We start from the raw sequence: 16,547 nt of genomic DNA, 5'->3' as shown, positions 1-16,547 counted from the left end.
CCCTGTATCACTTAAGTACTTGCATTCAGCTAGTTGAACATTTGCAAACAATAAAGATGTTTGAATGCCACACTCTCTCCAGACATAATGCCTTCAGGTGACCTTGCAAAAGAGGAAGATTGCACAGTGACCGTCCTATATTAATAATAGGAAATGCCTTTGGAATGAACGAGACAAATAATGATACGGGCTAACAATTTTGAAATATTTTTGAGCGATTCCATACATACATAAGTACAAAACTTTATAATGACTCTTCTTTCACTTTTCATCCATGAAGATTACTCTGGCTTCACGTGGAAGAAATCAGTAATTCGAGAATGCAACGTGATTTGAAATTGAAATATTTTATCCACATGAGATTCACTGGAATGGAAGAGCAGGATGAATCAACAAATATTTCAGGACACGGACTATTTCGCATTTGTTTAATTCGGTATTGCAAATGAGTCTTTCCACAGATCTCAAGAAAAAAAATAAATTTGGAAATTAAAGAGAAAAAATTGCGATATTATAATAAATGTAAGGAAAAGAGGGCAAAAAGTATTCAAGATAACCTCAACATGCATAATAAAATACCGCGGAGCAATGCTGGAAATTATATTGTATTCTGGAATATAGTAAGTTTAGTAGTTATTGTAGTAGTTCCAAACAAAATTATGTAAGGAACGGAGATTTGAGTTAGCTGTGCTGATCATAAAGTAAGAGTAAGTGGATTTATTCCGAATGAAATGATAATTTAGTAAAGTCAGAGAAGTAAAAATTAATAATAAAGAGGGTAATTATCATTTCAATGGATCATTCGTCGTCCTCAGTTATTGCTGATATTTGTGTATTTATTAAGCGAGACTTTCATTCATACTGACAGACTGTGGCGGTGGCTCATCAACTTGAAATAGCACTGAGTTTGATAATCCACGACTGATATCATTCGCAGGTTTTGACTGCTGATATGTCTGCCGAAAAAAGCATTAAAAAAGAGGTACAAGAAAATTCGATACTTTAGAAAGAATATTATTTCGATTTTAAAAAAGATACTTTACTTCTGCGCTACTAATACTGGACCAAAATTTCAATTGCATTATGGTAGCAAGAATAGTACTTAAACTACCACTCTTGCCATTGCTAATCCGACTTTTTTGTTTAGAAATTTTTTACAAAACCTTATTAAGGTCATCATCAATCATTTTCAAGTCAATGCTGCTACCACTTGGGTCACTCTCAATCGGATGTATCGGTAGTTGTAGTCGTTCGCGATGCAACAAATGCAACTGCTCTTGGTTATCAATCTGGAAGTGAATAGTAACAAATCACGAATTAGACTCATCAAGAGTTGCTCCGCCAGACACAGTATGTATCAAAGTCCCACCAGAATTATCTATTAGTGGATGTGATAGGAAGTCGAAAGTGCCTCAGTATCAGTATTGTACCATGTCAATGTAGTACTTACTATTGGTCCGTCTAGAAGATTGGGATTTTCAGTCCTTTCCCAGTGATCACTGTTAAAAACAAATGGTGCAAGTGTTCGGGGTACACTATCATCTGGTCCACTACGAACAACTGGTATGCTTGGACTTTGGTGAAAAGCTTCTTCTGGCACTGTGTTGATCTGTGGTAGAACCTGCAATGAAAGGAATGCTGTTGTGCGGTACTCTTCAACATTTTTTGCAAAACAGCATAAAAGTAGTGATCAAATTGCGATATCGTTAAACAATATCTGCCGGCTATTAAGGTATTGCCGCACCACTTGTGGTTGTTGTTCCTGTTGTTGGGCAGAGATCGATAGAGATTTAACTTGATGGTTTAGGACCATTTGGCTTTGTAGCGAATCCGTTATCTGCAAAACCAATAAGCTGGATTTCGCGAAATCCTTGCAAATGCTCAAATAATTTCAAAAAGTAATCAGTACTCCAGAAATACGAATTTATCAAACAGAAGCAAAAAAGAGGTACCTGAGGCTGTTGTCCAGGACTTTGATCTTGAGTCTGTTGTGGCAGTACAGGTCCCCTCACTTCAAGCGACTGACTAACAACAGTGTTTGCAATTGGCTGCTGCCGTAACCGCTGGTTGTTGATGTGTTGGCTGTAGTATCGCATCCACTGATCGTTTCCATTATTGTTGTAAATATAATTGTTAATGTTATCATTTGGCAAAACAACCTGGGTCATTTTCTCATCCAAATTATCCATAATGTTTGCCTGGAAATGATTTATCATTTGTTACCATCCTTCTCTCTCTTCCTCTCTTTCTTCATTAATATTTGCAGATAGTTTGATTAAGTTAAATAGTAGGATTAAAACAGTCGACTATATTTCAAAACATTCCTCCTAAATGTTAATTATCGCAGTGATTTTTACAACAATAGTGGCTGATTTCTTCTTCAAAATGACAGCGGTCTTTTTTAACCGCACGTTAAGAGGCGGTATTAAATGTTTTGAGCACATTAAATGCACATCAAAACACATTAAATGTTTTGAGCATACAGAGCAATGAATGATTATTCATTAGTTGTTGTCATCTAGCAGATGGCACTTGCGGAAACAGTGGGTGATTCAGGAAGCATATCTCACAACAGAGACTTGCTAGGCAAATAAAGATTTAGCTAGCTCACCGATCTTGGATGATCAGTCTCTCTGCCACAAAGTTTCTCTGTATGCTACCTAAAGTCGAGTCTGCTTTCAAAGTAACTGTCGATGAGTGTTCGGAATGAGTTACCCTCTGAATGTTCCAGTTGCTTGCTTGCCATGTTTGAGGATATTGAGACAAAAGCTGCTGCTGTCGTCCTGGTCCTTGCCATCCATTTTGCGCCCATTGGTTGTCTGCTTCACTCTGAATACTATTTTGCCAGTTACCGCCTATCTGAACATTATTCTGCCATTGGTTATTATTTTCCCACGTCGGGACAAAATTCTGTTGCATTACAGGTATGGGCGGACGGTTGTTTGACCATTGAATACTCTGCCATTGATTAACTTTTTCGTTGTTATTCTTGTTATAGGTTGGAATAGGCCACTGCCAGGGGTTATTCCACTGCGACTGTTTGCTGATTTGCTGGGCCAAGTCAAAGAGACGAGATTGCGACGAATCGCTCCAAGCCATATTATTATTGTTATCCCAGACAGCAGGTAACAGTTGTAACCGTTGTGGTTCCAAAAACGGTCCCAGCACAAACATCGGTTCACCCTTAGCCATATCATCTTGTGGTGGTCCAAAGAACTGATTTCCCAACGTCCGACTGAAACACTGGTTTTGATTTAGTAGCTTCAAAAATTTTCTCGATATTTTCATTATGTGTAATATAATAATTTCAGATATCAACTTCCCATTATTGAAATAGTAAATAGTTCATTTTTTACTTTTTCAAATTTGAGAAATTCCCTCATACCTTACGTGGTTGTCAACCGCATTCCAGCGCAAGAGGTCAGACAACAGACCTGGACGGAAAGATCTCATTAAATCATTTGGTTGCTGCGGGCTAATTACTGGTTGGAGTTGGCTTTCATCTGATCCGTCAAACAACTATAACGGCTTAATCTAAGCAGTTTCAGTAATTTACCATTGCTTAATACAAGAAGTAAAATTCATGTAATTTTGTAGAGTTTTAATTGTAACATAAAAAAACTAAGATTATTGTTAAATGGAAGTTTATATGGCCCATAAAAAGTAAAAAGATTGTTTAGTAATTTATGCAAAGAGAAATTGTTTTCACTGAATCTGACATAACATTCACCTGTTTCGGTTCCACTTGCAACACCTTCACCTGCATAAAGCCTTCAATTCCAGATTTTTCCGCTTGCTCCTTGATTTCTGAGATAATTTTGCGCAAGAAGTCAAGACGAGAATCCTAGAATGAAAAAGTACTGTAGCTACTGAATTTCCAAATCATCATTCTTCTCTCAAAGATATTTGATATTATTTCGAGCAGTTGTCGCACTAAAGGCATAAATATGTCGAAATCAGATAAAAGGTGTTAATAATTTCGCAGGTGAATTGAATGGCATACTTTAACAATTGGACTGTAAGCCTACTTCAAAGTTCTGTTTCCACAGCTGCGCGTTACCAAAGCTAAATTGCGCTGAACGTTAATAGCGAAAATTAAACCAAACAGGAATTATAGCATATTTCGCAGTATTTCTTCTTATAACGAATTGAAACGAAAGAGACAAACTAAGATGTTAGAGACTTACTGTAGTTTGTGGTTGGTCAATTAATGACCCCGATTCGGAACGTTGTGATGTTAATGTGGCGGATGCTGACTGTCCACTTGTTTGTGGTTGTCCTGCCTGCATTGCTAATGCTGCTGATGGTGCTGCATTGTTTGAATTTTCAAAAACTCTTGAAGATCTATAAAGGCAATACTACTGAACCTGCATTTATATTACGTTTGCTTTATTTGGGTCTTATTCCTCTTAAGTCTCCCTCCTTCATCCTTCAAGGAGTTATTTCAGGTTGGACATTTTTCGAATGAGTGATTTAAACAAATTTAAAAAAACGAATTGAAGAACTTATTTTTAAATTCATAAATTGTATTACTCTGTGTTTCTACATCAGCAATATCAAAAAGATTTCTGGAAGACCCCGTTTGTTGTTTATGAAATCTTACTACATTTAAAACATCTGTCACAACATTCTTCTACCATATTTTATAAAACCGTTACCGTTGTGGATAGAATGATTGAATTATACGAGCACTCATACAGTCGTCGCATTCAACTCCTATTCGATGTTTCAATTCAAACCTAAATTTAAAAGTTTCCAAAAATGAGAAACTTTCAGAACTCGCCAATTCCCGTTAAGATTGGAATAAAAAAAAGCTTGGAATACAAAGACACAAGTAAACACAAGTCAAGTAAATACTGAAGTGAAAGTTTTCTTTTTAATTATGATTATTAATACTTCTTGCAAATTATCAAATAGATTGAATTTCAAAAGTTTTGACTACTGATAAATATTGGACATCCTTAAAATACCAAAATGCTGATTTTAAATCTACAAAAGTCATACTTACACAGCTTTTACACTGTGAAAATCCGTTAATTTATTGATGCCAAGACATCAGATGTTAGTCTAAAATTTTTTCATAATTTCGACCAATTGATCATAACTGCTCCTAATATATTCTCGTTGCTTTCCTAAACTCGCGCTGAAGCAAAGAAGAAAAATTACCATGGCAGTCCCAAATCATCAGGTATTCTATAGTATACCAATTTGCTGACAATAATTGCAGATAAAAGAATAAAGAATATTGTTCCCAAACACATCAAATAGTTCTGAAAATTCAAGTCGGATAGCGCCTTATTTAAGCCCCAAAGTAAAGCAACCTGCATAATATCTTGTGACCTTAGTAAAATAACTTACATGATATCTTGTGAGTCTAGTAAAATAATCTTCACGATATAGCTATGACCCTAGTAAAATAACCTTCACGATATAGCTATGACCCTAGTAAAATAACCTGCACGATATCGTTCTGGTTCTAGTAACATAATGTGCTGCATGTCTGGCATACCAATTTTTGTATAGCATGTAAATATTTGAATTCAAAAGAAAATCTATTTCTAGAAAGTATAAATATAGCTGGGATATTAAGAAGGCTGAAAATATAGATAAGAGAATATGCATAAATGATTACGCATAGTACCATACAAATATTTTCAACACTTACTGAGTCTGAACTTAATTTTTTGGTACCAATTTTCACTTCCCTACTTTTTATAAAATTGTCTTTCGACAATGCATCATTCACTTCTCGACGTTTCGCTAATCATAGACATCTTGCGTATCAGAGCACTTTGAAGTCCCTATGAACTTTCATAAAATCGTTTACTTTATATGAAGTTCGCTTCTTCTCGAGTGTGATAATGGGTGTTGATGCCAGAGTAATTCCATCGGGAGATACTGGATTATCTTTGATCGATGGTTTCTCATCCATACCAACAGTAAATATTTTCATTTTTCCTGCCTGCAAATCCAGTAAAACGAATGGTCCTTCCAAGAAGCGCATAATTAATTTGTTTAATGACTCAAAAACAGAAAGGAGAAGTAAAATACGAGAAAACGCAGCATTTTTTATTCGAAATTTAATAGGATCGTTGTAAAAAGTATGTCGAAATTGAAGTTCATAGAAACGATTAAAAGTTATATAATCTCAGAGGAAAAGGTGAGAGGGGAAAACGGGTTATAACGTTATTGTGACCAGGACGTTTATAGGGGGGAGGAGGGGGGAAGTTAAAGGCTACTGTGACACTTTTTGGATGACAAAATTGGTCGTTTTTACGGTTTTAATCTCATTAAAATCCCCAAAAAAAGGATCTGGTGAGCATGTTTTGGCAAATAATGATAATGAAGTAACTAACACCTAGAACTTAAAGTTTAAATGTTCCAAGCAGATGGCCATAAATTTGAGGACAAAAATTTTTAAGGTTAACAGAAAAATAGTTGCTTGTTTCTAATAGAATCAAAATAATTTATTAAATTCAATTAAATGTCCATTATTTTTGAATGCAAAAGTTATTGGAATTGAATCATAAACAATAACTTGAAACGGATATGCAGATATTTCCTGCTTTAAAATATACGACACTCTCAGTAAACAGGTCAACGGGATCAGAAAACAGAAATGAAATGGTGGAATGACAATGGAAGAGGAAAGAGGACGGTATAATATTCAGCATAATTATATGATCATAAGCCTGTTCACGTTTTACCAAATAACTGACTCGAGAAATCCTTCTTCGCTTAATTTTTCATCATTCAATTTTTATTCACCATTACTTATTGCTCTTTGCTTTTCCCTGCATTCTTCGCTTACTCAAAATAGATGAAGTTAGGAATCATAACTGGAAACGTACAGATATTCCAAATATACAAGTAATTTGAAGATTAGAATAAATGAATTGGAAATTTTTTCCCATTTCTAATTCCACTGTAATGGTTAATATAAATCGTACGAACACCGGACAGATGTATTCACCGGATGATGGAATAACATTGGCCATTGTAGAAGGGAAGTTTTCAATCTCTAGGAATTTACAATCTTTCCATCTCTTTCCCTCTCAAATTTAACATCATCAATTTCTTAATTACTTGTTCTACAATTAGAACAATGAATTAAAGTTAAATCTGGAGAATGTAAAAAGGACCAAAAATGAAGAAGAATCAATCATATTAGGGTATATATCCAAACAAATATGCAGCACAACATAGAGTTTTCGTGTTCTGAGGCGAAAGAAGAGGCGATGGAGCAGCGGAGGGACGATGGATGGAGCGGTGAGAAACCAGTTTCCGCTTCTGTTTATCCTCCAGTTCACTGTCACCCTAGCTCTACTCTCACTTCCAGACCTTTCACCCCCTACCCATCGATCCATTTCCAATGATATTAATTATCAATCCTTTGCTTGGAAACTGAGCAGTATTTATTTGTTCCACTTTTTTCCTTTATCCTATTCCATCTTTGTAATACTCCGAAGTATTGTATTGATTTCTTCTTGTATGTATTGGTAACAGTAACGAAGTATTGACAGAATTTCGTACAGGAAGAACTGACAGGTTCTCCGTCGATCAAGTCACTGATTTATCATTAAGGCAGCGCAGTATTGCTTATATCGTAATTTATCGTAATTAATGTCACCTTCTCTTTCAAAAAAGGGTGATTGTTTACTTACATAAACTCAATTTTTTCCTTCATCTTCCGAAATGAATTGCTGGAATTAACTCCACTACACGACTATATTTGTCCCAAAACTATAACATTGCAATATTTCGAGGATTCAACAAGTGGCAATGCTAATTAATTACTGCAACTGCCATCGGAGAAAGGCTAATGGTGCAAGATATATTTTGATAAAGGCTGAACTCCAAGCTCCAAGATTATTAGAAGGGCAATTCGAAAGAGGACAGATATGTGTATAATTTAAGTGCAGAAAAATTTGAAAGCAGTTGCGAGTTTAGTTTATAGCGCTGCGCTGATCATTCAGTGATAATATGAAGACGGGAGATTATCTTCTTTTTAGATTATCTCAGAAGAACTGAACTGGGAAAATTCCGATGTTTGTGAAATATTCGAATAGACGAATTCATTTTAACTTAATCCATGGAAATTATAAAAGCTCTCGTCATTTTAGTTTATGATAACAGCTCAAAGTCGAAAGAGTAATAAAATCATTACTCTTTCACTAAATCTCGAATTCTAAAATTATGTGCATACGATGTCAACACAGACAAAACATGTCAAACAAAGGTGGGAAGTGGGATTCTTAAAATCACCATTCCTGCATATAAGTCAGCATTATTTCCAAGAAAACATTTAAATATTAATTACTTTGTACAATAGCCAAATTTCCTTACAAGTTCAAAAAAGTTTAAAAGTCCTGGAACAACTCCCAAGTCTATGATTTTATAAGTCTTAAAGTCCTAAATCTGTCCTAAATCTATAAGTCCTCAAAAGAATTACTTTTTAGAAAACTAATTAGGAATAAGTGCGACCGGAAAGTTTGATTGTCACATGATTGTAACATACGCATTTCATACACTAATCTCCAAAAAACATAAGGTCTGTTCTAATTAAACGGATATTAATACATTTAATATTACTAAACTATTGATATGCCTTTTCAATTTTCTGAAATACCCCCTCTTTGAAAAATTTAAAAATCACTCTGTCGTATGGTATTCAGTTCGCTTGAAATCAGAATATATCCATTTTTCCAAACAATAAAAATGACATCATGATCTTCAAACCTTTTCCTCAATCTGTTCGTCTGATTGAACTGGTCATGATATCCCCATACGCCGCTTTTTTTTTGCTTAAAGAATGCAATAATTAATGTATAATACTTCATTTGTTAAGTGTTCCTTATCATTACAGTGACAAAAAGGAAATAAAAACAATTTATTGATTCCGAAGAATGTGAGGCAGAAATTTTTTTGAAACTTGAATGATACCCGAAATTCAACTAAATATCAGTCTTTTCGGCTGATGGTTTACATAAAGGAAAGGTTCATAGACAGGAAGGATGCAAAATATGCCATTGTCCATGTGAGGGACTAATACTCACTTCAGTGAGTATAGGTCTGGATAAGACGGAAAATTCACTGACGTTTGCAACAGTAATGGCATCCTAATAATAGTAACTATGAAAATCAAGATAACAGTGTGGATAAAAGTGATAAAAATGGTGATCATAACAATAGCGATAGCAGCAGAGAGAGTATCAATATTTGAATCCTCCGAGATACTGTTAAGATTTGGTCTCATTTGTTAGCATGTTGAAAATAGCCTCTTCCTTCTATTTTTTATTAAAAAGTAAATTATAAGAAATGTTTTGATGTTTTTCAATCTTCAACAATCTTCAATTCTCCAATGATAAGATAAGCTTTAAGCTCAATTGGGAATCGACATTTTCCGACAAATGCGTCAAAGCACGTTTATTTTTTGTCAACAAAAAATATCTGTTAGAAATTTTATTTTTATAAAAGAATTGAGAAGTTTAATTCTTTTTTGGGAAATTCTTTCAAAAATTTCAAAAGAACAGTCTTGAATTGAAACGAAGCAATCTTCGACTCTGTGACATTTATAGGTAAAATTAATATAAATTTGTCTGAAATTTTTTTTGTCTGAAGTTTTAGTACAGTGGAAAGATGGATGAAAAAGGGGAATGAAAAAATCAGATAATGACTCAGAATGGAAAAAAAGAAAAAAAAAACTGCAACATTAGAGCTCCCTTTGGTTTTGCTCTAAACACTGAGAATGTTAAAAATTTATGCGTAATTTACAATATGCACTTCGTGATTCTGGCCCAAATGTCGTGTGCCATTATATTTGCTGGAGCAGAAAAATACGGAACTTCATATTTTGTGCCTATGGCCCATATCTGTTTAATCTTTAAATGATTCCTGTAAAGGTGAAGTGACCAAGGAGCTTTGCAGTAATCATTTAAGGATTAAAGTAATCTGAATTTACGCAGAGTTAATTTAAAAAATCCACTATTACAAGTTCTTCTTATATATGCTTCATTACGTTCAAGCAACATTGTGACAAATAAGCGCAAAAAATTTTTGCTTCTAAAGTTACAGATCTGCTGAAAATTATTATGTTTATTTCCAACTTTTTTTAAATCTTTTAAATGAATTTTTTAGAATTTTATGAATTTTTTATTTTCTAAAGACAATAGAACACTTTTATTACTCTTTTCTAAAGACAATAAATGTCCCAAAATATTGTTGCCTGTTGTCTTGTTGTTTCACAATCAAATTAACAAGAAGACAAGTTGTCCAGCAACGATCATCAAATGACCAAATTGGTTATCATTATTGGATGATTTCTTTCACTGAAATCTATTATAATTAACTTAAGTTTCGCTGTTCTTAACCCCTAAATATATATTTAAAAAAAGAGAGCATCAAAGAGATAATTATTTGTAAACAGCTTCAAAGGTAACCGACTTAAAATAAGCCCAAAGTTAGTTGAATTACTGACAAAGTGCACAAAATACGTAATTTTGAAGAAAAAGATAGGATGGTATAAAGAGAGAGATAAATAATTGTTTAAATAGACAGGTAGATGGGTCGTCAGGTGCAAAACAAACTTTACAGTTTGCATAAATTAAGCAAAGAGAAATTGCAACAGTTTGGATGGTGGTAAGTTGCTCATCTCAATGCTTCGCAGGTAGTATATTCTCAACATTTCACCACTCGCATTTGTTTGTTGAATTAATCATCGAAAGTTCAGAGAAAGTAAAGGGAGATGCAGTTTTACAAAAATGAATAGTTAGCTTTAGCGAGAACAAAAATTGAAAAGGGGCGGAAGCGGAAAAGGATTGCATATTGGAGCACAGTGAAAGTCATCATCTTAAAAATTATATAATATTCAAAACATTTATCTCTTAAAATAGATGCAATCTCTTGTAGTAATCGATTGGTGACGCTCTTTTAAATATTTTGCAGGAAAGTAAGCTTCCAGAAAGTAAGCCCTCTTTTAGGCATTTGATATGTACTAGAAGCACCGGATATTTCTAACACTAGAATCGGTATGGCCTAATCTAGGAGAAAAACAATAACACAGTTCTTTTTCTGGTAGGTTGTTTAAAAATATAGCGTAATTGGATGTTAAACATCAAGACGATTTTTATTTTAGCATGAAAATAATAAAAAATATTAATAGTTTTTTAATCCAAAAGATATCAAAATGCGAATATTCGAATTCAAATGATATTCAAATTTAATCAATTATTCCGAGGAAAAATCGTTTTATTTGGTGCAAAACTATTTTTTGAAATACAAAGTTTAGTTCTTAACAGCAATGATAATTCTGTAATTCTGTAATTTCGTTCCATTTTTTTGGTATTAAGTAAACATTAAGGATTTCAACAAACGATTAATAAAAATATGCGGAACTTTGATTTTTCATATCCCAAGATTACCGAGATTGTTTGCAGTAGAAGAAGCTTACAAAGGAGGCATTTCGAAAATGTTGCTGAAAATGTTGATAATATTTTGGCAGGAATTTCTCGTTGAAATGTTGTTGCCTTTCAAAGAAACTATATTTATAATATATTTGTAATCAGAAGGTACTGATCGTATTTATCAGCGTAAATTAACCACAGCAATTAAACTTCATTATTTTAATTATTATATAGCTAACACGCATACAATCCCTTCCGTTCACCTAGAGAAAAAAATTGCATATTGATTCCTCGGGATATTATTCGCGTGGCGGAAAACTTAAAAGTTTAGTATGAAGTTTGCTTGAATTTAGGGATAATTTTGATGTGGGATTCAAATGCGCCTTTTTAACATGAAAGTTTATACATAGAATACCGAAAATTTCTCTGGATCTCTGCTTTGATCTTTAAATTTCTAAAAATATAAAATTATAAAAAATATTCCTTGACTGTCTGATAATAATGGATGGGATGGGAAAAAATAATCAGCTTGGCTATTATGACAAATGATAAAAGTTCGACAATATTTTTTGACAGTTAAACAAACATTGAATGGTATTCAAAAAAAGCTTCGATAAGATTCGTTTTTCGTGCTTCGAACTTACTTCTCGAATAAATGAGAAATGCTTTTCCTGAAAAGATTTCATCATGGGCTGTTTACGATTTTCTCCATATTTGATGCAAATTTTGGACAAAATCTTATTTACAGAAACCATTTCCAGTTATCAAATTTTATACTCTTTTCTTTTCCAAACATCATTATAATCTGTTCTATTCGAATTAAGTGTGATATTCAAATGAAATCATCAGATTTTTCGCTGTTGCCTATAAAAAAGTCGAAAAATGTGGTAACAGATGTTCAACAAAAAGCACAACAGAGAGCGATGATGTAATCGGATACTGTAAAAATACTGAGACTCTAAAATTTCGGAAAAAAAGTAAATCATTGCATTAAACAGAAAGTTCTGGAAATAATTTTCAAAGAAAAGAGATACGAGGATTTTATTTGTCATATCATGCATGTCGTTATGATGTATAAAGGAAGCAAAAGATTATGGAAGAGGAACATATGAAGCTATGAGAATGTCAATTAGTGAACTCTTGATGTAACTGTCCGGATACTCGTTATTGAATTCAGTTGTTTGCATATTTTGTGTCACGATTGTAGCCAAAATATTAGATGCCAAAATACTAATGGCAATGACTGGTTGATTACAACCGGTCTGTCGGTTATTACCTTCCACTTCATCCATTATCCATCAAATATGTAAACAGATGACCTACTATCTCTCATGTCAATGTTGATCGTTCCATCTCAATACTTTCGTTACAAATATTTATTTTCAGTCCAACGATATAAGAGGAAATGGAGTTGTGTTAACTAGTTCCATAATGAAAATAAATTTCATTCAAATATAAATCGATCTAACTTTATTTATTTTGGACATGAAATTAGATAGGAAACACAAAACTGTCTGCTGGTACCCACCAGCAAAAAATCTTGAAATAAAAGTGGTAAGCCATTTGCAAAGGGAAAAATCAACCAAAATGAAAGTCTGTAAGAGATTAAGAACGACAAGTACTTGAATGACACCATTACACTTCCCTATGAAATAACAATTAGTCGACCTAAATAACAATATTTCAGGTTATAGTTACTTCAAACATCTCATCTCTTTCTTCGAAAACAATCATTAATGGACCTAACACTACATTCCCTGCGCAAATTTCCATGATTTTTCGGCTAATAACCCTTGATATGTTACAGAAACTCATTTGATAAATTTATCTGGCGAAGCATTGGATTCCAAGAATCCGTGAATCAGTGCCAAAATTGATATTGATGTCTTCACTTAAACTCCAGATAGAACTGATTGATAAATTTATCAAAAAGTGACCAGATACTATTATCATTAACAATCGGTCACTGGAGCTTATGATTTCATGGTAGTCTCTAATGAACGGAGAAATAAAGCTCAAATTAATACAACAATTATGATTTAATGGTGGGTTAAATCGAAACTAAGGATAGTAGTAATACAGTGATATTACAGTAGAATGGTAGACGATTATTCATTTCTGATCTTCTAGTTTTCGTGCATATTTTCTAATGAAGTAATCAAGACAGTAATGGCTATGCAGTATGAATGATAAGTGATAACATAAATAAATAATGTACCTATCTGATTTAAATCATTCCTCCTTTCTCTTTTGTTTACAAAGGAAAGTGACAACAGCAATTAAACTTTGCAATATTTTTCGGTGAATTTAGAATTTCTTCGCCAAATTTTTTGATTCAGAAAAGTAGAATAGCAGATTATGAATCATTCTTCTTGGTGACAGATCACCGCTAATTCTTAAATGTGTCAGGATTTGTCAAGTTATTGTTACAGCAACGACCATTTTGGCGTAATGATAATGATGACAACAATAGGATGAAGAGTTACGATAGATAGATTATTGAGAAAATCTGTGATACTAGAAAGAAAAGTATGACTCGCGGCAGAAATTTTTGCCTAGAACAAAAAAAAACAAAAAACGAACCATTTTTTATTTACAAATCATTTTGGTTAACAATGATGCAAGTAATTAGAAATTATAACGATAACGATAGTGTTGAGAATAGCAATAATGATAATAATGATTATGGCAGTCAGGAAGACTTCCGGTTTATTGTGTTTCAAATCAATTCAACTTCATCTGTTCTTTGTTAGACAAAATCATATCCTCCAATAAATTGTGGGACAAAATTTGAATAATCATTGTTCTAGAGGGAGAGACTACCTTCTCATTAAAATTTTCGTATTTATGCACACCTAATCCACTGTCCTCATTGGTACCACAGAAAGCATTAAATTAGTAATAGATAGTGGTTGGTTTCACATGGGATTCATATTTAGTTGCAGACATTTATAACTTAACCTCACTAAAAACAGTTGTCAAATTGGTACAGTTGTTTTTGATGCAATCCCAAATTTTGGAAAAAAATCGTTCATTCCATATTTATTGCTGTGAACAGTAGTGTACTATATTACCAGAAAAAATGCATGATAAAGTACTGGAAGATAACAGGTTCCATAAACTTGAGACTCTACGATTTTTCAGCTCGAGTAAAACATTTAATGGAGTAATAAAATACACTATCAATTGCTTTCGACAAAACTGGGAAGTTAAAACTTTTGGCTTTGAATTGTTTGCTTCGTCAGTACCCTCTCAAATGACATCAGTGTCAAATCTTTTCTAAAAAATTTTCTAAAATCCTTGAATAGTTTCAAACAAATTGAAGATGTAATCTAAGAAGCGAGGAAGAAAAGATGATAAAAAAAGGGAGTGATAAATGATCCAGTGAACTGTTTGCAGTACTGAACTCTACAAATTTCTTTTATGCACAGCCAAGTCAAATGCTCTTTCATCACTGTACAACATCGACTCTCGACTTCACATACGATAAAGGTATCTGATAATAATAAACATAAGTGCTTTCCGTCTTGAATAACTCTTTTTTCTTTGATATTAAAGAAAAGTAAAACAAAATCATTCCACTTAAGTCGCATTAACTATTTCAGATCCCGTATTTACTTAAAATTTCTTTCATTGTGCTATTAAAATATCAGCTCTTGAATGAAGAGATATAAATACAGGACATTCATATGATGTAGGTCGTTGACTCACACATCTCTTCATAAAACTATCTACATTTTTAGGATGAATGAAAAAGATGATGTTGAGTGGTACGTACCAGGTACCATAATATACAAATTTGGCAATCATTGACAGTAGCAAATGTGACACTCACACCATTTTAAATCTTTTGTTGCTACTCGCATTACTTTTTTTGAAGATTCAACTTGAAAAACAGTCGAAATTTAACAGGTGCTAATGAATTAAAATAAGTTATGCTAGATAATAGTTATACTTTTAATCGAAAATAGTTATACTTTTAATTGGACTTAAGTACGATACAAATGAGAAGATATGAATTTTGTTTTCCCACTAATAAAAACTATCCAGTGGTGATTATTCCTATTTTAAATGTTCAGATTTTTTTTTCTTCATAAGATCTCTTTTTTACTTCTTCGTCATTCATATTTAAAATTTTGTTACTCTTAAAAAAAAACATGTAACATGTCATAAAATGCGACAGCTGCCAAATATCATTTTGCAAATTTTATTTACTTCTAATAATCTAACATTGTTGTGTGCTCACAAAATAAACTGCAAATTGATATGCCCATCATTAAATTTTTACAGTATAATCAATCTAACTTTATCTTGTTATAATGCATATTGTGCGGATAGATAGTGTAGGAGATAATAAAAGGGGATGAATGAAATGCAGTATTGAGAAGAGGGGACTGCAGAAGTAAAGTTAATTATTAGGGTCAAAGTATTACCCTTCAAGGAAACACCAATCAATTAGAATTTATGAGTAATTTTAAATGATGCGAACATGAAACTATATGAAAATTTTAGGTTACTGCTATAACACTGCCTGCACTGCAGCGATATATTGGTAGAATGTCTTCATTGTTCTTCTGACGTTACTGTCAACAACATTTCACAAAACGGCACAGAGTAGAAATAAAATAGTGCTTTAAAATATGCAAACCTGTCGGAGACAACATGAGTTAGAATTTCATTTGTATACATACATCAAAACGACTCTTACGCTTTCCTTATTGTTCAATGATTTGTCAACAGAGTGCAGAGTGAAGTTTAAATTTAGCATGGCGATGAGAAAATCATTTTTACAATCGTCCAAACGAATTTACATGAAGGGAGTACTGATTGAAAAGAACATTTTCAGGTAATCCGAGTGTCCTCGAATAGATATTACAGAAAACTAATTCGAAAAATTAGTTTAAAAAGTCGATTCATGTAAATTCTGGAACAATTTATATTTCAACCGTAAACATTCAGCCAATAATCCGAAAATGTTCATCATAATGATGTGTTACAGCTGATCAGAAAATTGGGTGAATTTTCTTACTAACGCTTTGCTACCCAGACTTTGTTTAGTTCGATTAATTGTACGACAGAATCTTGCCGAGAAGATATGTGAGATTTGTTTTCATTACAAGAAGCCGTACTTCTTTAATGATTGGT

General features: G+C 33.1%; 2 protein-coding genes across 2 annotated transcripts; both read right to left on the bottom strand.

Annotated features, from left to right (window-relative positions):
• Positions 1-670: 670 nt before the first annotated feature.
• Positions 671-6,004, bottom strand: LOAG_18367 (hypothetical protein; the record flags this gene model as incomplete). The annotated part of the gene is made up of 12 exons (XM_020451028.1): positions 671-956; positions 1,164-1,289; positions 1,451-1,621; positions 1,745-1,837; positions 1,953-2,198; positions 2,716-3,235; positions 3,386-3,519; positions 3,731-3,844; positions 4,188-4,344; positions 4,659-4,739; positions 5,167-5,270; positions 5,828-6,004. 12 exons carry the CDS (start codon positions 6,002-6,004, stop codon positions 840-842), a joined length of 2,040 nt encoding a protein of 679 aa, XP_020305231.1. The 3' UTR covers positions 671-839.
• Positions 6,005-12,493: 6,489 nt separating this feature from the next.
• LOAG_18366 (hypothetical protein) lies at positions 12,494-12,694 on the bottom strand (the record flags this gene model as incomplete). The annotated part of the gene is made up of 1 exon (XM_020451027.1): positions 12,494-12,694. One exon carries the CDS (start codon positions 12,692-12,694, stop codon positions 12,494-12,496), a length of 201 nt encoding a protein of 66 aa, XP_020305230.1.
• Between the last annotated feature and the right edge of the window lie 3,853 nt (positions 12,695-16,547).

The sequence above is a fragment of the Loa loa genome (genome assembly GCF_000183805.2).
Source record: "Loa loa unplaced genomic scaffold supercont3.278, whole genome shotgun sequence".
Lineage (NCBI taxonomy): Eukaryota > Metazoa > Nematoda > Chromadorea > Rhabditida > Onchocercidae > Loa > Loa loa.
The sequence above is the reverse complement of the archived record's forward strand: the minus strand, read 5'-3'. Positions and strand labels throughout refer to the sequence as shown.